The sequence below is a fragment of the Macadamia integrifolia genome, chromosome 12 (assembly GCF_013358625.1).
Source record: "Macadamia integrifolia cultivar HAES 741 chromosome 12, SCU_Mint_v3, whole genome shotgun sequence".
Lineage (NCBI taxonomy): Eukaryota > Viridiplantae > Streptophyta > Magnoliopsida > Proteales > Proteaceae > Macadamia > Macadamia integrifolia.
This window is the reverse complement of record NC_056568.1, coordinates 1349717-1371501: the sequence shown is the minus strand read 5'-3', so window position 1 is coordinate 1371501 and position 21785 is coordinate 1349717. Positions and strand designations below refer to the sequence as shown.

Sequence of the window (21785 nt, the reverse complement as noted above, 5' to 3'; positions counted from 1 at the left end):
TGAGATGGACCACGAAATGTGACATGTAGGCAATCCAAGGTACTATCAATAAAACCTCCACATAGCAGTGGCATGCCATGGATGCCCGCCTTACCTGTTTAACTGCCGTGCTTTATGGTTTCCGGAAGCCAAAGAAAAAACGAAGTGGGGCTTTTGTTGTTGGGAAGAAGGAAAAGGTGGTGGATGGATCTGCGGAGTTCCAGCGAGTGCTAAACATAGAAACAAGTGATGAGTACAACAGCAAGGTAACAAGGCCAGACTTTTATCACGTTGAACTGAGAAAATGTTTTACACGTTCTTATGAATGAAGTGTATCTCACATGATAGTAATTAAAACAGTTGATGGTGCCTTATCTAGTTAACAGAACTGGTTTCCATTACCTTCCAAGACTTTATCCACTGTGAGAACTTATCCGAGAACTCCTTTTGCGGAGAAAGTTACCTCTGTATGATATCCAGAGAGTCAGAACTGAGCGTACTTGACATACTGGAGAAGGGTAGTATCTTTCATGTTGGCAACTCAATGTCATCTCGAACAATTAAGCTCCACGGCAAATAGTATAGGGACCAATTGACCTCTTGTGACTGATCAATGTAGGTACCATCATTAAATTAGGCTCCAAAAACTAGCTCCTTCAAGGATCTCAATGGTGAGCTGTATTTATATGCTTTCATGTCTCTCCAGAAAGCTATTCCTGTTACAGTAGCGCAGTCAGAGATGGTCCAATTAATTAGTCTTTGCTACAAAAAAGATATTAGTTTCTTTGAAAAGATGAAGTGTTCAACTAGGTAACTGCTCTCTGATACCATAGCCCTACTATAACCCAGTATACATTTCAACATTTTCACCTCTGACTTGGTAATCTAACAATATAAATAGCAAGTGAATACAGTTTGCTTCATGCTTTGTTCAATATAACGGCTATGAGCAAGAAGTCTAAGAAGGGAACACACCAAGGTCAGATATCTTCTAGGTCAAGAATGAATCAATTAAATGATTCTAACATAACTACTAAAACACATCATTAGGGGTCTATAAATCAGCATGGGGATTGCTCAACCAGATCATCTTGTGACAGATATCTTCATTGAGACCCTCTGATCTTCCCTTCTACATGCCAGAATGGCACAAACAAGTAATAATTACAATCAAAAGAATCTCCAAGGATATAAAATATAATAAAGAGGATTGAGGGATAACCTATCCAAGCAAAAAGCCCAATTGTTGCTGACAAGAAGAACTCCCTGCTGATACTGTTGAAACTGGAATGACAATACAAGGATTTAGATTCCAAATTTCAGTAGAGCTTGAGCTATTTTAGCCTGTGTTCATTAAACGAGAGAGGATGGAAGAGAAAAGAAGAATATTCTCATAATGTACTTGGTAGGATGGATTTCAAATAGAAAAAAAAATCCCAAATCTGTGGGACCCATCTGAATGAGGCAGTCTTTCCATCAAATCTCATAAAATGGTCAGAAATAAAAATTGTTTAAGCAGAAAATTAATTTGGCAGCAGAAGAAAATATTTTTTAACCACCAAAGTGCCACTGTTATTCCATTAAAAATTTCTCTTCCGTTCCATTGTCGTAATGAACACAGATTTAATCGTTCAAATGAAGCTTAATAAATGCTTAAGAAAAAAAAAAAAAGACCTTATTAAAGAAAAAACAAGTAGACAACACACCAGTACAAGCTGACAAGGTTCCCCCATCCATAGAGAACAGATGCCCAAGATGAACCAGTGAACCTGTAAACAAGAAGTGAAAGCAGAATCAAATATTTAAGTGCACCGCAAAGCTGAGTTGTCAATAAAGAAGTTTTTAAGTCTGTAATATTTAAACAAATTCTCCAGTACCCAGTCCTGTGATAAGAATTGTACCCAAATCACAGGAAGAATCCTATCGCATGCATAAGACACATCCAGATTGATGTTATCCTTGAAAGCAAGAGAATATGTACCCAAAGTGAGTTAAATCTGACTCCATCAAAATTGCATATCTACACTTCACTTTTCACAAAATTTACTCAAGATTCATAAAAAATGATCAACCCAAGATATATAATACTAATATAATATTTATGAGAAAAGTATACCTGAGCTTCAAGGTTTCCTACGCCTTAAGAGAGAATTTTTTTTTTCTCTTTCCGTAAAAAAATGTTTAATTATTCTCTGTGAGGGGGTGTAGGAGACACTAGTGGCTCAGAGAACCCTTGCCTTATATTTACTCTTTATCCCCTTCTCAATTGCTACCTATTTCACACATCACAACCTTTTTCTTCAATTTGTGGTTGGGTTGTAAAGTTTTTAATTGGCCAACATTTTTGCCACAACAAATTCACCCCTTCTTGGGTTGCCTTCGGTCCAACAATGATTACCTCTCAATATTTGATTTTTTTTCCTAATATCCGATTTGGGCCAACAAGATGCCCAGAAATAGAATCTCTCCAATTTTGATCAATCTAAAAGGAGTCTAATGACTATACTTCTTCGGCTAATTTTATCATACACATAATTGACAAATTCGGATTCAAGAATTGCTAGAGAATGTCAAGTGAGGAGAAGGGAGAGAGGAATCTTGGGGTTAGCACTAGGTGCTAATCACGATTTATTTCTTTCCCTCCCTTAGGGGTCCTTTGTCCTTCTGTGTTTGTTTCCTATGTGTTGCTATGTATATGAATGAAGTGGGAAGTCCCAACCCTAAGGTTGTGACTCCCAAGTTACAACTCTCTCTCTCTCTCTCTCTCTCTCTCTCTCTCTCTCTCTCTCTCTCTCTCACTTCCACTTTCTTCCTTATTCTTTACATGGTATCAAATCTTGATCCTTAAAACTAATCAAGTTTTTGTTATCACTACATCAACTAGTAACAGCCCCCTTTTCTTCTTCTTCTTCGTTGGCTGTTACTGGTTGACCCTAGAGGCCACATCGATTTTCAAAGGGGGTGATTTTATTCCCTAGTTTACGAAGTTTTTGAATGGATGCTTGATTGATCAGGATCAATCAATATCAATACTTGGGAAAACTCAAAGTTATTGGTGGTATGAGTTGCTGATTTGATTCACTAAAATAGGATTTCTTGGAAGGGAGAAATCAATTTTCAGGGTTTTGGTTTCTGCCAAAATTTATTTTTGGCATCTCTTTGGTCTGAAGTTTGTTTCTCAAATCCTTTTGGGTTTTGTTCAGAAACATACCAAGGACATTCGGTCCAATTTTCAGCATCATTTGAGGTCCCTACAGCAAACCACATGTGTATTCCTAAACTACCCAGTTTAGGGTTTTGTTCCCCGAGTCAATTCTTGCTTCTGCCTTTTTTTGTTCAAGTTTGTGGTTGAAATTTGGAATTGTCCATCTGCTTGGATTGGTTTGGACTACTTAGCAAGTCGAATCAATCATTGTTTTGATCTATCTCCCTGTCAGGGTTTCAGATCAACTTTCTCTGGAGCATATATTTGTCAAAATCGATTTTGTAGGGGGTCATTGGAAATCGTTTTTGGTTCTTCTACTGTGATAATGGTTGAAGGTGAAACAAAAAAGTGTTGTTGCAGAGGTAGTTTCATCCTCCTCCCATAGGATCACAAAGAAGAAACTTGCGATAGATGCTCATTTTCAACAATGGAAAAAAAATTGTGCAGTTAGTGTTGACTGGTCGTGATCAATAGAGCCATATTACAAGGGTGAAGTTTGCCACAGACACCACATGAGATACTGTTGATGCACAAAATTTTGGGACATCTATTGAAGTCTGCCACAGACACCACCAGACTGTACCCTTTGGCCACCAATCTTGCCTTGTACCTCTCATTAGCACCATCTGATCGGTACTTGATCGTATAGACCCATCTACATCCAACTGGGATTCTCCCTTTAGGAAGGTCAATCAATTTCCAAGTACAGTTCTTTTCAAGAGCCATCATTTCCTCTGACATGGCATGTTTCCACTTAAGGTCTGACATAGCCTTAGTAACAGTTTTGAGAATGGAAGCAGAAGAAATAACAGCTATAAAAGCAACACCTATAGGAGAGAGACCATCATAGGAAACAAATTGGGCTATAGGATTAGTACAAGCTCTCTTACCCTTACGAACAACAATAGAGAGGTCCAACTCCTAATGAGGAGAGGAGATGTTACCTGACCGAGGAGGGGGAAGCTCAGGATCCAAAGAGGACTCTTGACAGGTCTTCTTTGTCTTTCTTGTGTACACAATAACAGGTGCCTTTTTTGTACTAGGTTCATCCACAGTATCAACACCATCCACCTCTTTATGTTTACCAATATCAAAAGAAAAAGGAGTAAGAAGAAATGAGGTAAGAAACAGAATGGCATCAGCAGTGTTTTCACTTTCATTTCTATTCTCCCCCTGAATATGATGCTGATGAGGGGCAAAGTAAGGCACAGACTCAAGGAAGGTGATATATTGGAAAGGAATCTCCCGCAAGATGAAGGGTGGTAACACTTGTGGCCTTTGGTAGTGGAAGAATACCCAAGGAAGAGGCATTTGAGAGCCTGGGGATCGAGTTTGGTGCAGGAGGATTTGTTAACATGCACATAACAAACACAACCAAGCACCCTGGGAGGAAGAGTAAAAGCAAAAGACTGAAGAAACAAGAGGGCAACTGGGTTTTGTGACCTAAGAATTTTTGTAGGCATGCGATTGATGAGGAAAGCCACAACAAGAACAACTTCAGACTAAAAAGTTTTAGAAACATGCATACCAAATAAAAGACTTCAACCGACTTCTAACAAATGAAGATTTTCCCTCTCAACTACCCCATTTTGTTGGGGTGTATCAACACAAACAAGCTGAGGAATAATACCATTGTCAATAAAAAAGTATTGTACACCACCATACATGTACTCCCCCCCTTTATCAGATCGGACTATTTTGATCTTGGTTTCAAACTCGGTATGGACCATTTTATAGAAGTTTTTGAAGGCATCATAAACATTACTCTTGTTGGGAATATGCCCAAACTTCTATAAATGTTTTGGTGATAACAAACAACCCATTGCTCTAACTATATGTGCTAAGTGGTGGTTAGTACAAAAGGACCGCTTAAGATTTGCATATTTGATTTATCAAGTCAAGACACGAAGATTAAGAGTAGAAGCTACAAGTGATGATGAAGACTTTATGAATCAAGTGACGATGAAGACTTCAAGAATCAAGTAATGATGAAGACTTCAAGACTCAAGTCAAGATGAAGACCTTAGGATAGTATAGCATTCTTTGTATATTGCACACTCTATATGTAAATGTGCATGCACTTCATGCATCACGTGTCATCATACTAGAATGACTATAAGACATTCCTTGATCAAGCTGGAAGTCCATAGGTGGTGTATAACATAGTTTGACTCAAGGGCATTTTGGAAAACCTAAGAGTTGGTATTAGGAGATGAACCCTCCATGAAAGTTGTAGGAAATCGAGTCACGATTCCAACACAACTTGAATTAGATCAATCCGATGTCAGACCGAAATACTAGCAACTGGTCAATATGACAGTTGTCTGTCAAAAATAAGACAGAACTGTAGGCGGTTGATCGGGGCTTCTATTCGAGGCTATAGCCGGTCAACCGGCTGAAAGTCTCGGCCGATCGGCACCTGCTTGGATCACTTTTAACGGCTAGTTTTTATCTTCCAACGGCTTTTTTTGGTCGATCGGCTACCGATGGCGGTCGACCGGTGGATCCAAAATATGACCGTTAGTCTGATTTACTACCTAAAATGCTCTCCTAATCTCACCTATAAATACCTAAGATGCTCATAATTAATTATCAATTAAGTCTGAGCATTAAGAGCAAAGTTGTGAGCAATTAAATTCATAAAGGCATTCAAGTCACTTGAGCGGCGTTGGTCTTCACCAATCCCAAAAAGAAAAGCTCAAGTCTCCATCAAGTCTTCCACATTCTCGTTGTACAAATAAGAGCTACAGAGAAGAATTTTTAAGAGGTGCATCATTTCATTTTCATAATCATCATTTGCACCACACCAGAGGTAATCCTCTTTATTCCACTATTTGAATTTTCTGTTTTACAATTCTTAGACTGTAATTAGGATTGTGTAAGGATCCTCTTATCATGAAAAGAGTAAGGTGTCTCTCTACCTATAAAAGAGATCGTAAAGGCGCCTCTCTACCTGTAAAGGGGATTTGTAAGGATACTTTTATCCGTAAAAAGATTATAAAGGTTTTCTTCCCTACCTACTGTATTGAAAGAGAGAACTAGTGGAATACCTTACAAAAGGATTCTTGTAGGGAGTGGATTAAACTCAGATTGAGTCAAACCACTATAATTCTTGTTGTTGTGTGATTATGAGTACTCTATTTCATTCCATACTCCTATTTACGATCACAATTGGGATATTAATTTTAAAATAACTGAATTTCCACTAGTATAACCTATTCACTCCCCTCTAGGTTATTTTAATTGGTATCAGAGCGGGAGCTCAATTTTTTAGGACTATATTAGTCTTAATAGTGAGTCAAAGACCATGGCTACATCCTAAGGACCACCAGAGGGCATGAATGCCTCAAAACCCCCTTACTTTAATGGAGAGAACTTTTCTTTCTGGAAGTGCAGATTTAAAAACTTTGTCTGTGAACATAACATTCTCGTATGGAGGGCCATAGAGAATGGACCATACACCATCACCAAAGTTGTAGATGGAAAGACAATACCAAAGGAAGAAAGGGAGTGGACAGCAGATAACATAGTCCTCATCTAGTACAACTTCCGAGCTATCACATTCCTTCAGTGTGTCCTCAACGAGCAAGAGTTCAACCGGGTCATAGCATATGATACAGCCAAAGAAATTTGGGACATGCTCCTAGTCACACATAAAGGTACGGAAGAGGTAAAAGAAAGGAAGGTAGATCAACTCGTCTCACGTTACGAGTCATTCTTTATGAAAGAAGATGAATCTATTACTTTTATGTTTACTAATTTTACTGACATTGTAAATAGCCTTAGAAGTTTAGGCAAAACTTATACTAATGCTAAAAATGTTAGAAAATTTTAAGAGCCTTACCAATTGCTTGGAGACATAAGAAGACAGCCATTGAAGAAATAAAGGATTTAACAAAGACATCACTCGACTATCTTCTGGGATCCTTGCAAACTCATGAAATGGAGTTAAAAGCTGATAAGCCAACCTCTGAAAACAAAAGGACTATAGCTCTAAAGTCTTCTCAAATTATTAAAGAAGTAAGTGATAACGACGAGAAAGAAGACTTCAACATTGAAAAGGAAATCTTTCTCATCACAAAAAAGTTCAATAAATTTCTCAAAAAGAATGGAAGAACACCATACAAGAGCAAGTCTCATGGTGACAAGTCCTATGGAGAAAAAGGTAAGTCTAAATTCAAAACTAAGGAAATATCTTCTAAAGATGTTGTATGTTTCGAATGTAGAAAACCTGGTCACTTCAAAACCGACTGCCCACACAAGCCAAAGAAGAAAGCTTATGCAGCCACGTGGGACTCAAGTGATGAAGAAGAAAAGAGTGAGTCTGAAGAAGTTACCAACCTAGCCTTGATGGCTCTAGGAGACGAAGAACAAGAGGTATGTCAAACCCAACCTGATTCTCTCATAAATGACTCGAATGAAGAACTTCAAGAAGCCTTCGAGGCCTTATATGAAGAGAGTCTAAAATTAGAACTAGATAAAAATAATTTGGAAAAAAAAGTTGACATACTCAATAAAAGAGTGGATACACTAACCTCAAAGGTGAGTGAATTTGAGGAAGAAAACTCAAAGTTAAACTCCACCCTTTGTTTATTTACCCAAGGGCAAAGAAACTTTGACAATCTCCTTGGATCTCAAAGGAAAGGTCCTAATAAAAGAGAAGGACTGGGTTATGATGGACACAATCCATCTAGAAGAAAAGAGAAGCAAAATGAGAATTCAAGAAGGAGTGACCAAGGTAACAAACTATCCACATCTTACGTCAACTGTGGCTTTTGTAAGAAAATAGGGCATTCTACAAACCAATGCAATGCCAAGAAAAGGAGCACAAACTCTCAACATGAGAGACCAAGAACCAAAGTCAACTATGCTTACTATTACACCATAGTTTTAATGCAGTAAGGCGACGGAGGCGTTTGAGGGTCTTTCGGAGCGCCTTAGCGATAAGGCAGGCATAAAGCATCGCCTTATCGACTAAAGTGTTCCTGTGTAATTTTTTTATAAAACTAATCTATTTGGCTCAAATCCTAGTTGAATACTATTACTCATATGTTAAATAAATATTAAATGTTCATATTAACATATTAATATGAATACATATTAATCAATAAATGTTCATAAAAGTTTTTATTACTAATGTAAGATATTCATCAAGAAAACAAATCAATAAAGTGAACAAACTAAGTTCATCTTCATCAATCATCAATCATCAATCATCAATCATATTAACATATAATATAAATACATAATTATGAAACAAAATTATAAATATAAAGAAAAGAAGACATAAAAAATACAAGTATTTATTATACTTACCTCTATAATGCCAAAATGAGTGCCTAAACCCTAAGGTCATCCACTATATTTCTACTCCTGTCAAAGAAGAATAAAGTTCACCGTTGTCGGAGCAAGCTCACTGCTGCAGGAGCAAAATGGTCGCCTGGATCAATGGTTTTTTCTTGTTTCTTGATTCCTTCCCAAAGTCCTTTCTTAAAACCCTTGACAAAATCCAAACCCTGTTTGTGAATCGTGTTATTGTTTTGTTTGTTTTGGCTATTTTTGGTGGAGTAAAGCTGATCCCATACATCTCAAGTGTTAACAAAACCATACACCTACCAATAAAAAATCTATATTTGGAATCTTCATCAAGTAATTTTAAAATGTGTTTAAGAAAAAAAAAAATCCCCATAAGGCGCCACTTCATATAAGGCAGTGTACTGCCTTACCATCTCTAGACCGCATCAGTGCCAAGGCGCTGGTAAGGCGACGCCTTAGCAGCGCCTTAAAAACTATGTATTACACACCTCAAAGAAGGCAATACAAGCCTCAAGAGAACTTTAGACCTATACCTAGATATAGAAGACCCCAACCACAAAGGGGGTACTCCACTGAAAGGACCCAAAGGCAATACCAAGGCTATAGGAACTACCCTCAAGAGTCCTATAGACCTCATGGGAAATACCAAACCCAAAGGTCCTATAAACCTCAAAGGTATTATGCTCCGCAAAGACCAAATGGGTCATATGAATCTCATAGGACTCAAAGAAACCCAAGGTCATCTCAAAGGCAGAACCAAAGACCTAAAAAGTACAAGACCACTTAGGTCCTAATAGGGACATTTCACACTAACAATAACAGACCCATAAGATTATGGGGACCAATGAACGACTAAATTGATAGATAGTGGATGCTCCAAGCACATAACATCCAACAAAGATTTATTCTCAAGCCTACGGGACTACGACAGAGGATGGGTCTCCTTTGGGGATGACAACATAGGAAAAATAGTTAGAATTGGGAAGATAAAGCTAAGAGGTATTTCCATCTCAAATGTCTACTATGTAAAGAATCTCAATTATAATCTTCTCAGTGCAAGCCAGCTATGTGGCATAGGATATAAATTAGAATTTGATATTTCTCACTGTTACATTAAAAATGCAAACAATAATCTTATTTTAAAAAGTTCTAGGAAAAATAATATTTATATTTGCATACTTGAGGAAACAACTTCCTTGAATGCTTGTTGAATCCTCATTATGGCATAAAAGACTTGGACATGTAAATGTCAAGTTAATCCAAACCATTGCATCCAAGAATCTTGTTAGGAACCTTCCTAAGATCAAATATGAGAAAAACAACTTTTGTGATGCTTGTTAGAAAGGAAAATAAACCAAGGTTTCCCAAAAGTCAAAGAACATCGTTTCTTCATCAAGACCTTTGGAACTCCTACACTTGGATTTGTTTGGACCTATTAATGTGTCTAGTATGAATGGAAAATCTTATACATTTGTAACTGTGGATGACTACTTTAGATACATATGGACTGTTTTTCTTAAAAATAAAAATGACGCCTTTGATGAGTTTGTAACTTTGTGCAAAAGATTACAAAACCAGAAAGGGTATACGGTAACCTCTATGAGGAGTGACCATGGAGGAGAATTTGACAACATAAGTCAGTTTGACTTATATTGCAACAAGTATGGAATTAACCAAAACTTCTCCGCTCCTAGAACACCTCAATCTAATGGGATTTTTGGAAGGAAAAATAGGTCACTACAAGAGACGGCTAGGACAATGCTCAATGACTATTCCTTGCCTAAATATTTTTAGGCCGAAGCTGTGAATACAGCTTGCTATGTGCTAAATAGAATAATTCTTAGACCTTTGCTTTCCAAGACCCCATATGAGCTATACTTTGATAAACTACCAAAGGTGGACTACTTTGGGGTATTTGGTTGTAAGTGTTTCATCTTAAACACTAAAAACCATCTTAGAAAATTTGATGCAAAATTTGATGAAGGAATATTCTTAGGATATTCTCTCAACAGTAAAGCATATAGAGTCTTTACTAAAAAGTCATTAATGGTTGAAGAATCCATGAATGTTAGATTTGATGAATCATTACATGACTTGAATAAATCTCCTGTTGATGATAATGATACTATGTTTGATGAAATAAAGAACAAAGTAGATGGTATCTCTCTTGAAGAACCTAAGGAAAAAGCAAAAGAAATTACTGTTGAAAAAGTAGAGACACTTCCGAAGGAAGTAATTCCCCATAGGAATCACCTCTTAGAAAACATTACAGTAGGTCTAGATGGAGAAATCCAAACTAGATCTAAATCTTGAGAGAGATGCAACTAGACTGCATTTATCTCAAAGATTGAACTTAAGAACATAGAAGAAGCACTAAAAGACAGTGATTGGATTGTTGCTATGCAAGAAGAGCTTCACCAGTTTGAAAGAAGCAAGGTATGGGAACTTGTCCCAAAACCTGACCATCACACCATCATTAGTGCCAAAACCCAAAGTTTCCAAACCATGTCTTCAGACTTGAGAAAGCCCTCTATGGCTCAAACAAGCTCCTAGAGCTTGGTATGAAAGATTGAGATATTTCTTAATTGAAAGTGGCTTCTCAAGGGGGAGAATTGACACTACCTTGTTTGTGAGAACAAGAAAGAAGACATACTTATTGTTCAAACTTACGTAGATGATATCATCGTTGGCTCAACCAATGAGAGCATGTGTACTGATTTTAGTAATAAGATGAGCAATGAATTTAAAATGAGTGATGGGAGAATTGAACTTCTTCCTAGGACTTCAGATTAAACAAACTAATAATGGTTGTTGATTTAGTGCTATTCCCAAACAGGGAATAGCGCTATTTAGCGCCTACGACAGGGACCATTTGGTCCTTGTCTAGGTTGTTTTGGTCTTTTTGGGTGTTTCCTTATGTAAGTGGGGGGCTTTATTGTCTTTCTTCTTGACCTAATGTTATATATCCTTATGAGAACCTGATATTACATTCACATTGAATGAATCTCAGGTTGCTCTCCATTCTTGAGATTTCCTTTGGTTACTTCATCTTCCTCTCTTCTCCTTTCTCTCTCTTTTTATTCTTGTTTCTGGTTTTCTGGTTTAGCTACAGCTTCTGAGATTGTAACATGGTATCAGAGCAGCTGTAGTTAAATTAATCGAGTTCCGAAGACAAGAAATCTGCTGGTTACGATCTAGAGGTTCTTCTTCTTGGTGTGCAGCCACTTATTGCTGCAACTACTATTATCTAATCCCTAATAGAGTGATTTCTCCTTTGTGAAGATCTATCTTGCTTTTACTGTTGGAGTAAGTGGCTGATTGCTTGATGATTTGAAGCCGCCGCCTCTCCTTTTATTTTACCCTACCTATATGATGGCGGCCAGGTTTAAGGTTTGAGGCTGCTGTTCTTGATTGATTGATCTAGTTTATTCTACCTATATGAGTGCATATAGTTGCTTGCTTGTTGCCGATATATTCTATCGATGACTACATGTTCAAATCTGAATTGTAGTATGGAATGTTGGATTGATTGCTGAGTTTTAGATCTGCTACCTATCTGGATACGTCCATTCTATTGCTTCCTAGTCATTCTACTTGATTGTCATGGCTAGGACTGTGCCTACCACTACTTCTACTGTTTCTTCTACTATAGCTTCTTCTGCATCGGATAATATCAATGTCCAGATCACCTCTATCAAGCTCAAAGGGAGCTCGAATTATCTTCTTTGGGCTCAATCTGTTAAGGTGTATTTGTTAGCTAAAGGCAAACTGAGCTATACCACTTCTGAGGCTCCTTTGTCTGATGATGATAAGTCTGACAATTGGATGAAGGAGAATGCCTTAATTCTGATCTGGTTGTGGAACAGTATGGAACCAGATGTTGCTGCCAATGTTATGTTCCATTATACAGCCAAGGGAGTATGGGATGATCTGAAAGAAACATACTCCCAAGAGAAGAACATGACACGGATCTATGACATATATGAGAAGCTTTTCCAGTTTCGTCAATTTGACAAATCCCTCTCTAAGTATTACAGTGCCTTTAAGGGGACGATGGAAGAGCTTAATGTCTTTCAGCCCCTGACTACTGATATTGAGAAGCTAAAGGCTCAGCGGAATGAGTTCTTTGTTTCCAAATTTTTGGCGGGACTGAATAGTGATCTGAAGGCAGTAAAGGGCCATCTACTTGCTGGTGATACGGTTCCTACTTTGAATGATGCTTTTTCACGTCTACAGCGTATCACCTCCTCATCCAAATCTGATCAGCCTTCCAGAGATAATTCTATATTCTTTGCTAACTATAACTGTGGTCGTGGGCGTGGGTGCGGAGGACATGGTCCTATGGGTCAGGATTCTAGTGGACAGTCCTCGAATCGCACCGGTCACCAGTGTACTTACTGTGGGAAACCTAACCACACTGTAGAGACGTGCTGGGCCAAGCATGGCAAGCCAGAGTGGGCAACTCAGTTAGCCAATCATGTAGTGTCCGATGATGGTGCTAATACTGTATCTCCGGCAACTACTACACCTATACCTGCTTCGAGAGATTCTTCTACTAGTATGCGCGATGACATCAACCAGTTACTCCGGCGCTTGCACTCTCTCGAGGCTTCTTCTAGTAGATCCCATGGTGCCTCCACATCCTCTGCTACCCTTGCACATGCAGGTACATCAGCCCTTCTTTCCACTACATCCATCCCCTGGATCATTGATTCAAGTGCTTCCGCTCACATGACTGGTAAGTCATCACTTTTTCAGACCTTCTCATCCAGTTCTAGTTCTACATCTTTCATTCTTGCTAATGGTACATCCACCCCTGTCCTTGGACATGGTACTATTTCTCCTACTTCTTCATTGCACTTATCATCTGTATTGCAAGTACCTCAATTTCCATTAAGTCTTCTTTCCGTGAGTCAATTGATTAGATCTCTCAATTGCTCAGTAACCTTCTTTCCCTCTTATTGTATTTTTCAAGATCTTCACTCGAGGAAGGCGATTGGTGGAGGGTGTGAAAAGGATGGCTTGTATTACCTCAACAATAGCTGTCCTCCCATTTCTGCTGCCGCTACTACTGTTGGGGATGTCTCTCCATTCCAATGGCACTGCCATCTAGGACACTTGGCCTTACCTAGATTACAGCTTTTGTTTCCCAATTTTCTTCATGTTTCTAGATTAGAGTGTGAGGCCTGTGAGTTGGGTAAACACCATCGGGTGTCTTTTCCATCTCCATCAGTGTCTCGTAGTCCGTCGTTGTTTTCTTTAGCTCATTCTGATATAAAGGGTCCTTGCAAAGTTAGTAATAGGTTTGGTTCTCGCTATTTTGTTACATTTGTAGATGATCATTCTCGCCTCACATGGCTTTATATGTTAAAGGACAGACCTGATTTTCTATCTGTGTTCAAAAAATTCTATAATGAAATAAAAACTCAGTTTGGCATCTCTGTTAAGATTTTTCGTTCTGATAATGCTTTAGAATATGCTCAAAATGATATTTCTGACTTTTGTGATGCCCATGGCATGGTTCATCAAACTAGTTGTGCATATACCCCACAGCAAAATGGGTTACAGAGCACAAGAACCAGCACCTCCTAGAGGTAGCTCGAGCTATTATGATACATATGCATGTTCCTAAGCAGTTTTGGAATGATGGGGTTTTAACCACATGTCATTTGATTAATTGCATGCTAATGTAAAACTAGAATCGGCAAACCAACCTAGTCCCAAAACAGCAGGATACTCTCGAAGAACAAACACAAGTCAAATTAGGATAATAGCACAACAGATCAGATTACAAGAGAAATCAGACCTGAAACAGTTGAAGCTATTGAACCAAATACTAGGGTTTCTTTGATCAGATTGGGACTGATAACAGGGGCTTACAAGACTTCAAATAGGTCCAAATCAACTTAATACCATGAACCAAAGTCCACAAGAACAGTAGGAACTGAACCAGATCTGTCAATTTCAGTTCTGCTTTGTCACAGGTCACTAAAAGACAAGAAAAGGAAGAATTTTTAAATCTCTCAAACCACTGGTCAGAAAGAGCTCCCCTTTGGGTCGAGTTCTTCCCCAGATAGGACCTATCTTTGATCCAAATTTCAGCCCAAACTGATGGCTGAAAGTGTTTCTGGCAGCAAGGGATCAAATAGGAAAAATATGAAGATTTTCTGGACAGAATTGAGAGAAAAGTGATTAAATTAAATACCTATAACAGTAGATCAGATTTGGATCACCTTGAGTATGGAAGAAAAGAGGGAGATAACTAGAAGAGAACCTCTTGTGCTTCACACCGCAGAGAGTTAATTGGATCAAACACCAATTCCATCAGCCTTGATCAAACACAAGACAAATCTCCATGTAGAAGACAATAGCAACAACCATTAATTTGTTTCTTAAATCATCTAGGCCTTTAGGAGCCTCCTCTTCTTTATTTATAATGTTAATGGGGGAGGGAATTACAAAATAGAAGGTTCCTCAAAAAGGAAACCAAATATTCTCCTAATACAATAGCTACTAAAAATTGAAATTATAAACTAATTGAAAAAGGAAACTAACTACTAAGGACTTGACTCAATTAATAACTTGACTCATAAGGAAACAAATATAACTCAAATCAAGCCCAACTAGAAAGGAAACTAATGAAAATGGAAACTAACTAGTAATCCCGTACTCAATCTTAGAGCCCCCTTTTTAGACCCATAAAAGTGGTCTATTACACTCAAAACACATGGGATCAAAAGCCTAACATGTATGGAACCCAACCCTAGGCTTATTCCTAATAAAACAAGCCTATTTTGGTAATTAATCTGCATCAACTCTCCCGGTCTTAAAAGAACTCGACTCCGTCGAGTTAGGTCGTGCTCTCAAGATTCCCTTGTAAATCGCTCGCCGATGAGGTGGCACATATCTCGAAATAGAAGGGAGCATAACTCCAAGAGGAGGGAGAGTAGGTTGATATGTCACCGGAGCAGGAGTCAGTCGACGACGTGGCATGTCTGATAATGCATGTGGCCTCATTCAGTACATACGACCTCCTTGCTTCACCTTTATAGTGTTCCGTGCACCATCATAGAATGCCTGCATGTCGCTGCCAAGGTCGCCCTAGAAGAATGTCGCAGTGCGCCAATGAGGTGACCAAGCAGGTGACATGGTACTGTAGTGGCCCAAACTGTAGATGTACTCGAACAACTGCAGTGGCCTCTTCTCGAGCTGTGGGTCCAAAACCTCGCACGTGAATCTTCTTGAAAAGCTGCTTCTGTGGAAGGTTGTGTGCTCGAACAAATTCAGCAGATATAAAATTTGCTTCTGCCCCAGTATCAACAATTGCATGAACATCAATAGGGTCGGAGCCGTGCAGGAGAGTACCCTTCTGTCTGAAGAGAGGAGCTTTATCAACTAGTCTATTCGAAAAGGATGAAAGGCTAGCTAAATGAGCTTCTACATCCTCATCTTCATCATTGACAATATCATCGTCCTCGAGCGGATAAGGATATAAATGAGATTCATCTTCGCTCTTCTCTGTCGGCTGCTTCTCTGCTACGTTCACAGAACGAGTCCTGTTGGGACACTTGTTAGAATAGTGACCCTTCTCGCCACAACTATGGCATATGATATTCTTCACCCCAACACTATCCTTGTTGAACTCTGACATTTTTTCTTCAACTCTGCGAGCTTCAGGCTTCTTTTCCTCCATACGCGGTGGAGGTCTATAAACTGAAGAAGTCTTGAGCATACCCTTCCAATAAATGGACTTCTCTTCAGCTGTCTTGGCATGAGCCGCTGCCACATCAACAGACCTGAAATCAGTGTTAGCCAACTCAAGTCGAATCTCAGTACTTAACCCACTGATATATCGCATCATCCGTTGCTGGTCTGTTTCCTGAAGTCGACACCTTGAAGACAGTTTGTGGAATTCGAGGGTGTAAGAATCCACATCTTTGTTCCCTTGTTGCAAGTTAAGTAATTTATGAAACATTACCTTTTCATAATTAAGGGGAACAAATTTTTCAGTCAGGATCTGCTTCATGACCTCCCAATTGATAACGGGTCCAAGTCTTCTGACAAACCTTGCATGTAGTACATCATCCCACCATGAACATGCATACCCAATAAACTTGGTGATGATGAGTTCACACTTCTTCACGTCTGGAAGAGACTTATACGCAAAAATTCTCTCCACTTTGGTAAGCCAGTCAAGAAATTCCTCAGGTCCTTTTTCACCACTGAACTCGGGAACCTCCACTTTGATGCCATAATCTCTGTCAGAAAATTGTCGGGTAACATCTTGGGGAACAACCGGATCAGATTGCTGCCTCTGAGGTGTGTCTTCGATCCGTAAAGTGTTGAGCTGAGGGGGTAATGTAGAGGATCCTTCTTCAGCTCGCTTGTCGGACCTCCTCATAAAGGCAATCATCTCTTCCATAAACTTATCAAACTTGGCTTCAGTCCTCTCAAGCCTAGCATCAGTATTCTGTTGGTTCTCGGCTAACTCATGATACAATTTGTGCAACTCAGCATTGGAGATGTGACTTGCCATGGTTAGAAAATTGCAGGAAAATTTGCTCTGATACCACTTAATGTAGAACTAGAATCGGCAAACCAACCTAGTCTCAAAACAGCAGGATACTCTCGAAGAACAAACACAAGTCAAATTAGGATAATAGCACAGCAGATCAGATTACAAGAGAAATCAGACCTGAAACAGTTGAAGCTATTGAACCAAATACAGGGTTTCTCTGATCAGATTGGGACCGATAACAGGGGCTTACAAGACTTCAAATAGGTCCAAATCAACTTAATACCATGAACCAAAGTCCACGAGAACAGTAGGAACTGAACCAGATCTGTCAATTTCAGTTCTGCTTTGTCACAGGTCACTAAAAGACAAGAAAAGGGAGAATTTTTAAATCTCTCAAACCACTGGTCAGAAAGAGCTCCCCTTTGGGTCGAGTTCTTCCCCAGGTAGGACCTATCTTTGATCCAAATTTCAGCCCAAACTGATGGCTGAAAGTGTTTCTGGCAGCAAGGGATCAAATAGGAAAAATATGAAGATTTTCTGGACAGAATTGAGAGAAAAGTGATTTAACTAAATACCTATAACAGTAGATCAGATTTGGATCACCTTGAGTATGGAAGAAAAGAGGGAGATAACTAGAAGAGAACCTCTTATGCTTCACACCGCAGAGAGTTAATTGGATCAAACACCAATTCCATCAGCCTTGATCAAACACAAGACAAATCTCCATGTAGAAGACAATAGCAACAACCATTAATTTGTTTATTAAATCATCTAGGCCTTTAGGAGCCTCCTCTTCTTTATTTATAATGTTAATGGGGGAGAGAATTACAAAATAGAAGGTTCCTAAAAAAGGAAACCAAATATTCTCCTAATACAATAGCTACTAAAAACTGAAATTAGAAACTAACTGAAATTAGAAACTAGTTGAAAAAGGAAACTAACTACTAAGGACTTGACTCAATTAATAACTTGACTCATAAGGAAACAAATATAACTCAAATCAAGCCCAACTAGAAAGGAAACTAATGAAAATGGAAACTAACTAGTAATCCCGTACTCAATCTTAGAGCCCCATTTTTAGACCCATAAAAGTGGTCTATTATACTCAAAACACATGGGATCAAAAGCCTAACATGTATGGAACCCAACCCTAGGCTTATTCCTAATAAAACAAGTCTATTTTGGTAATTAATCTGCATCAGTTATCCAAAGAGACCCTTAAGCCCTCTAAGGTTTTGCTTTTATTATAAATAGAGGGGCTTGTGTCAGTTTTAGGCACAAGTTACATTCTCCCTGATTCTACATGGTGTCAGAGCAGGTTAGAGAGAAAATCATCTCTTTCTTCCTCTCTAAAACCCTATCCCTACCCATCATCGCCGCCCAATCCCTTACGTCGTCGCCCCATCACCACTGAACACCGCCGCCCTTGACATCTAGCACCGTCGCTGACCACCGCTGTCCCACTCACCACCTAGAGCCACCGAGACCAAAGGTTTCCCTCACCGCTGACCTCTTTCTCTCCTCAAGGCTCTCTCTTCCCGGTTCTCTTCAATCTTCTATTGTGCCGTTTTTAGGGTCTTTCCCTTGGTGGTAAGGTACTTCCACAGGGGCTTCTCTTCATCTGGAACCCTATATTTTCCCTAGAGTTACTTTATTGTGTGATTGCAATTGGGATCAACACTCATGGCGTCTGCCGACTCTGAGACATCAGCTCTCCAGGAGGGAGGGAGGGAGTCATCCCCCTAAAATAGTAACTACTCTTCTCTCCCTACTAGCTCCATCAAGTTGGATGAGAGCTACTATTTGATTTGGTTTCGCTCTTACTACCTGTCCATTGATGGTCATGGTTATGCCAGACTTCTCACAAGTACTTCAATACGCCCCAGTACTGTTAGTTCCCTTTAGGATAAATGGGATGCTGCCAGTTGTATGGTAATCGCCTACCTTATCAACTCTATGTCCCCTTCTATTGGTAGGGCATATTTGTTGCCTATTTCTGTTGCCAAGATCTGGAAAGCCGTGAAGGGAACGCATTCTCATGTGGGCAACACTCAAGAGTGCCCAGTGAATTATCCAAAAAAAAAGACTGCCTAGTGCTTTGAATTGATAAAGAAACTTCATAGGCCTACTCAGAAGTAGCTCACTGTCTCCTAATATTATTCCGAACTGTAAGGAATGTGGAATGAAATTTATTATTAGATGATGAAATGGCTATGCTTCATTAGATGATGACTCAGATGGGATCCTCCTCTACTGCTACTACGTCCTCTCTGCCAACCGCCTCTGCCTCCCACCCTGCTCAGTCAGGTACTGTCTTATGGTCATAGTGCTTTAGTTCCCTTTAGAGACTTGGATTATCGATTATGGGGCCCCCGATCACATGATTGGGTCACACGCCTGACGCCTCCTTTTCTACATATTGTCCATCCTCAGGTAAAACAAAGGTTCAAGTTCCTGACGGGTCCCTCTCTACTATTGCAGGGATGGGTACCATTCAGTGCTCTTCCTCCCTGTCCCTTTCTTCTGTCTTGCATGTTCCTCATCTGCTAATCGGTTATCAATTCGTAATATTACTAAGAATCGCAACTGTAAAGTCACGTTTTTTTCCAACTAACCATGTGTTTCAGGACTTGGTGACAAGGGCAACAATTGGCAATGGTAGAATGAGTAGTGGTCTCTATTACCTAGATAGTGGATCAACACAAGCTCATTATACAACTTCAGAGATAGCCCCACAATTGCCATTGCCGCTTAGGACATGCTCCCTAGGGGACTTTATCTAGATTATTTCCTGCTTTTGTTAAACAATGTACTCAGCATCAGTTTTTTTATGATGCTTGCATTTTTTTTCAAAACAAAAAAGGTATGTTTATAGTATTTATGATCATAGAAGTACTGTTCATTTTTCTGTGATTCACTCTGATGTTTGGGGCCCTGCTCGTTGTGCTTTTGTTTTTTTCTATAATAGTTTGTTAAATTTATTGATTTCCATACTCGTCTTTCTCGGGTTTACTTATTGCATCATAAGAATGAGGTGTTTAACTGCTTTAAGGCTTTTCATTGTCTGGTTCGAAATCAATATGATGCTAAGGTTAAAATCGTGTATGACAATGGTAAAGAATACACGGAGTGTTCTTTCCAATGCTACCTAGTAGAATATGGGATTGTTCATCAGACCAACTGTGTAGTTACACAAGAACAGAAAATGGAGTTGCAAAACGTAAGAACAGACATTTGTTGGAGGTTGCTTGTTCCTTTATGTTTAAGATGCATGTTCCTACTCCCTATTCGAGTAAGGTTGCCCTTATTGATGCTTATCTTATCAATTGGATGCCGTCTCGTATGCTGGAATTTTGGTGTCCTGTTAAGATGCTTGTGGTGATCGCAGCTATGAGGGAAGTTTTTGGCTCTGTTTGCTTTGTTCAGAATCATCATGCGCAGACCAAGCTTGACCCTAGGGATCTTAGGTGTATCTTCATAGGTTATTTTCCCACACAAAAGTGCTATAAGTGTTATTACCCCCTTTCAAACGTTTGTTTGTTTCCATAGATGTGATCTTCTTGAGACGGAGCCTTATTACTCATCTCTTTAGGGAGTCTTCTAGATGTGAAGAGGTTCCCTTGATTCCTTCATTTGATGTTGCTTCAACACCTATGGATACTGATGTAACAGGGGTTACAAAAGAACCTATGGATACCGGTGTGATTAGAGTTGCAGAAGAACCCATGGATACTGGTGTGATAGGGTTGCAAAAGAACTTATTCAGGGGGAGCCAAATTTAACAGCAGAAGCTATAGGGTCCCGAATTACAGGTGTTTTCTTCCAAGAAAAGGAGAACTGACACCACCACTCACACTACCACTACTTCACAGATGCCACTCTGATCCTGAGTCTACTCTTCCAGGTATCCATTTTCCTTTTGTTTTTTATCAGTCCCTTGATGTCCCTATTGCTCGTAGAAAAGGAAGTAGGGCTTGCACTCAGCATCTTATTTCTAATGTTGTATCATAAATCGCTCTATCTCCTTCCTATCGTGCTTTTGTGTCTTCTTTGTCTTTTGTTTCTATTCCTTAGACCTGGTAGGAGGCAATTGTAGAACCTAGGTGGAAGGATTCAATAAATGAGGAGATGAGGGTGCTTCATAAAAATGGTACATGGGACTTGGTTGATCTTCCTCTTCAGAAGCATCCAGTGGGTTGTAAGTGGGTGTTCACAGTCAAGAAAAATGCAGATGAGATTATAGATAGATACAAAGCAAGGCTAGTTGCTAGAGGGTTCACTCAAACGTATGGGGTTGTTACCAGGAGACCTTTGCCCCTGTTGCAAAGATGAACACAGTAAGGGTGATTATCTCTTGTTCAGCAAACCGTGGCTAGGAGCTACAACAATTGGATAACAAGAATGCCTTCATGGTGAGCCGACTAAGGAGGTATATATGGATGTCCCACCAGGTTATTCCAACTCAGAAACTCAAGGGAAGTTCTGCAGACATAAAAAAAAAAGGCACTATATAGGTTGAAGCAATCTCCAAGGGCCTAGTTTGGTCATCTTCACAAAGTTATGGTTGCAGCTGGCTTTACTCAAAGTAATGTTGACCATACCCTGTTCATTAAAAGGGTAGGTGATCAGGTTTCTATTCGGATTGTTTATGTGGACAACATCGTTATTATTGGGGATGATACTATTGAGATCTCTAAGCTTAAAACCTATTTTGGTAACGGGTTAGAGATTAAAGACCTTGGAAGACTACAATACTTCCTTGGGATT

General features: G+C 39.3%; 1 protein-coding gene across 1 annotated transcript in view; it reads right to left on the bottom strand.

Moving 5' to 3' along the window:
• Positions 1 to 246: 246 nt before the first annotated feature.
• LOC122057890 (maltose excess protein 1, chloroplastic-like) overlaps positions 247 to 21785 on the bottom strand; it is a 68369-nt gene continuing 46830 nt past the window's right edge. Inside the window, exons 7-9 of the mRNA XM_042620238.1 lie at positions 1686 to 1748; positions 1202 to 1263; positions 247 to 695 (exon numbers count right to left, since the gene is read on the bottom strand). Coding sequence (XP_042476172.1) covers positions 613 to 695; positions 1202 to 1263; positions 1686 to 1748 — 208 coding nt within the window. The 3' untranslated portion in view covers positions 247 to 612. The remainder of the gene's footprint in view (positions 696 to 1201; positions 1264 to 1685; positions 1749 to 21785) is intronic.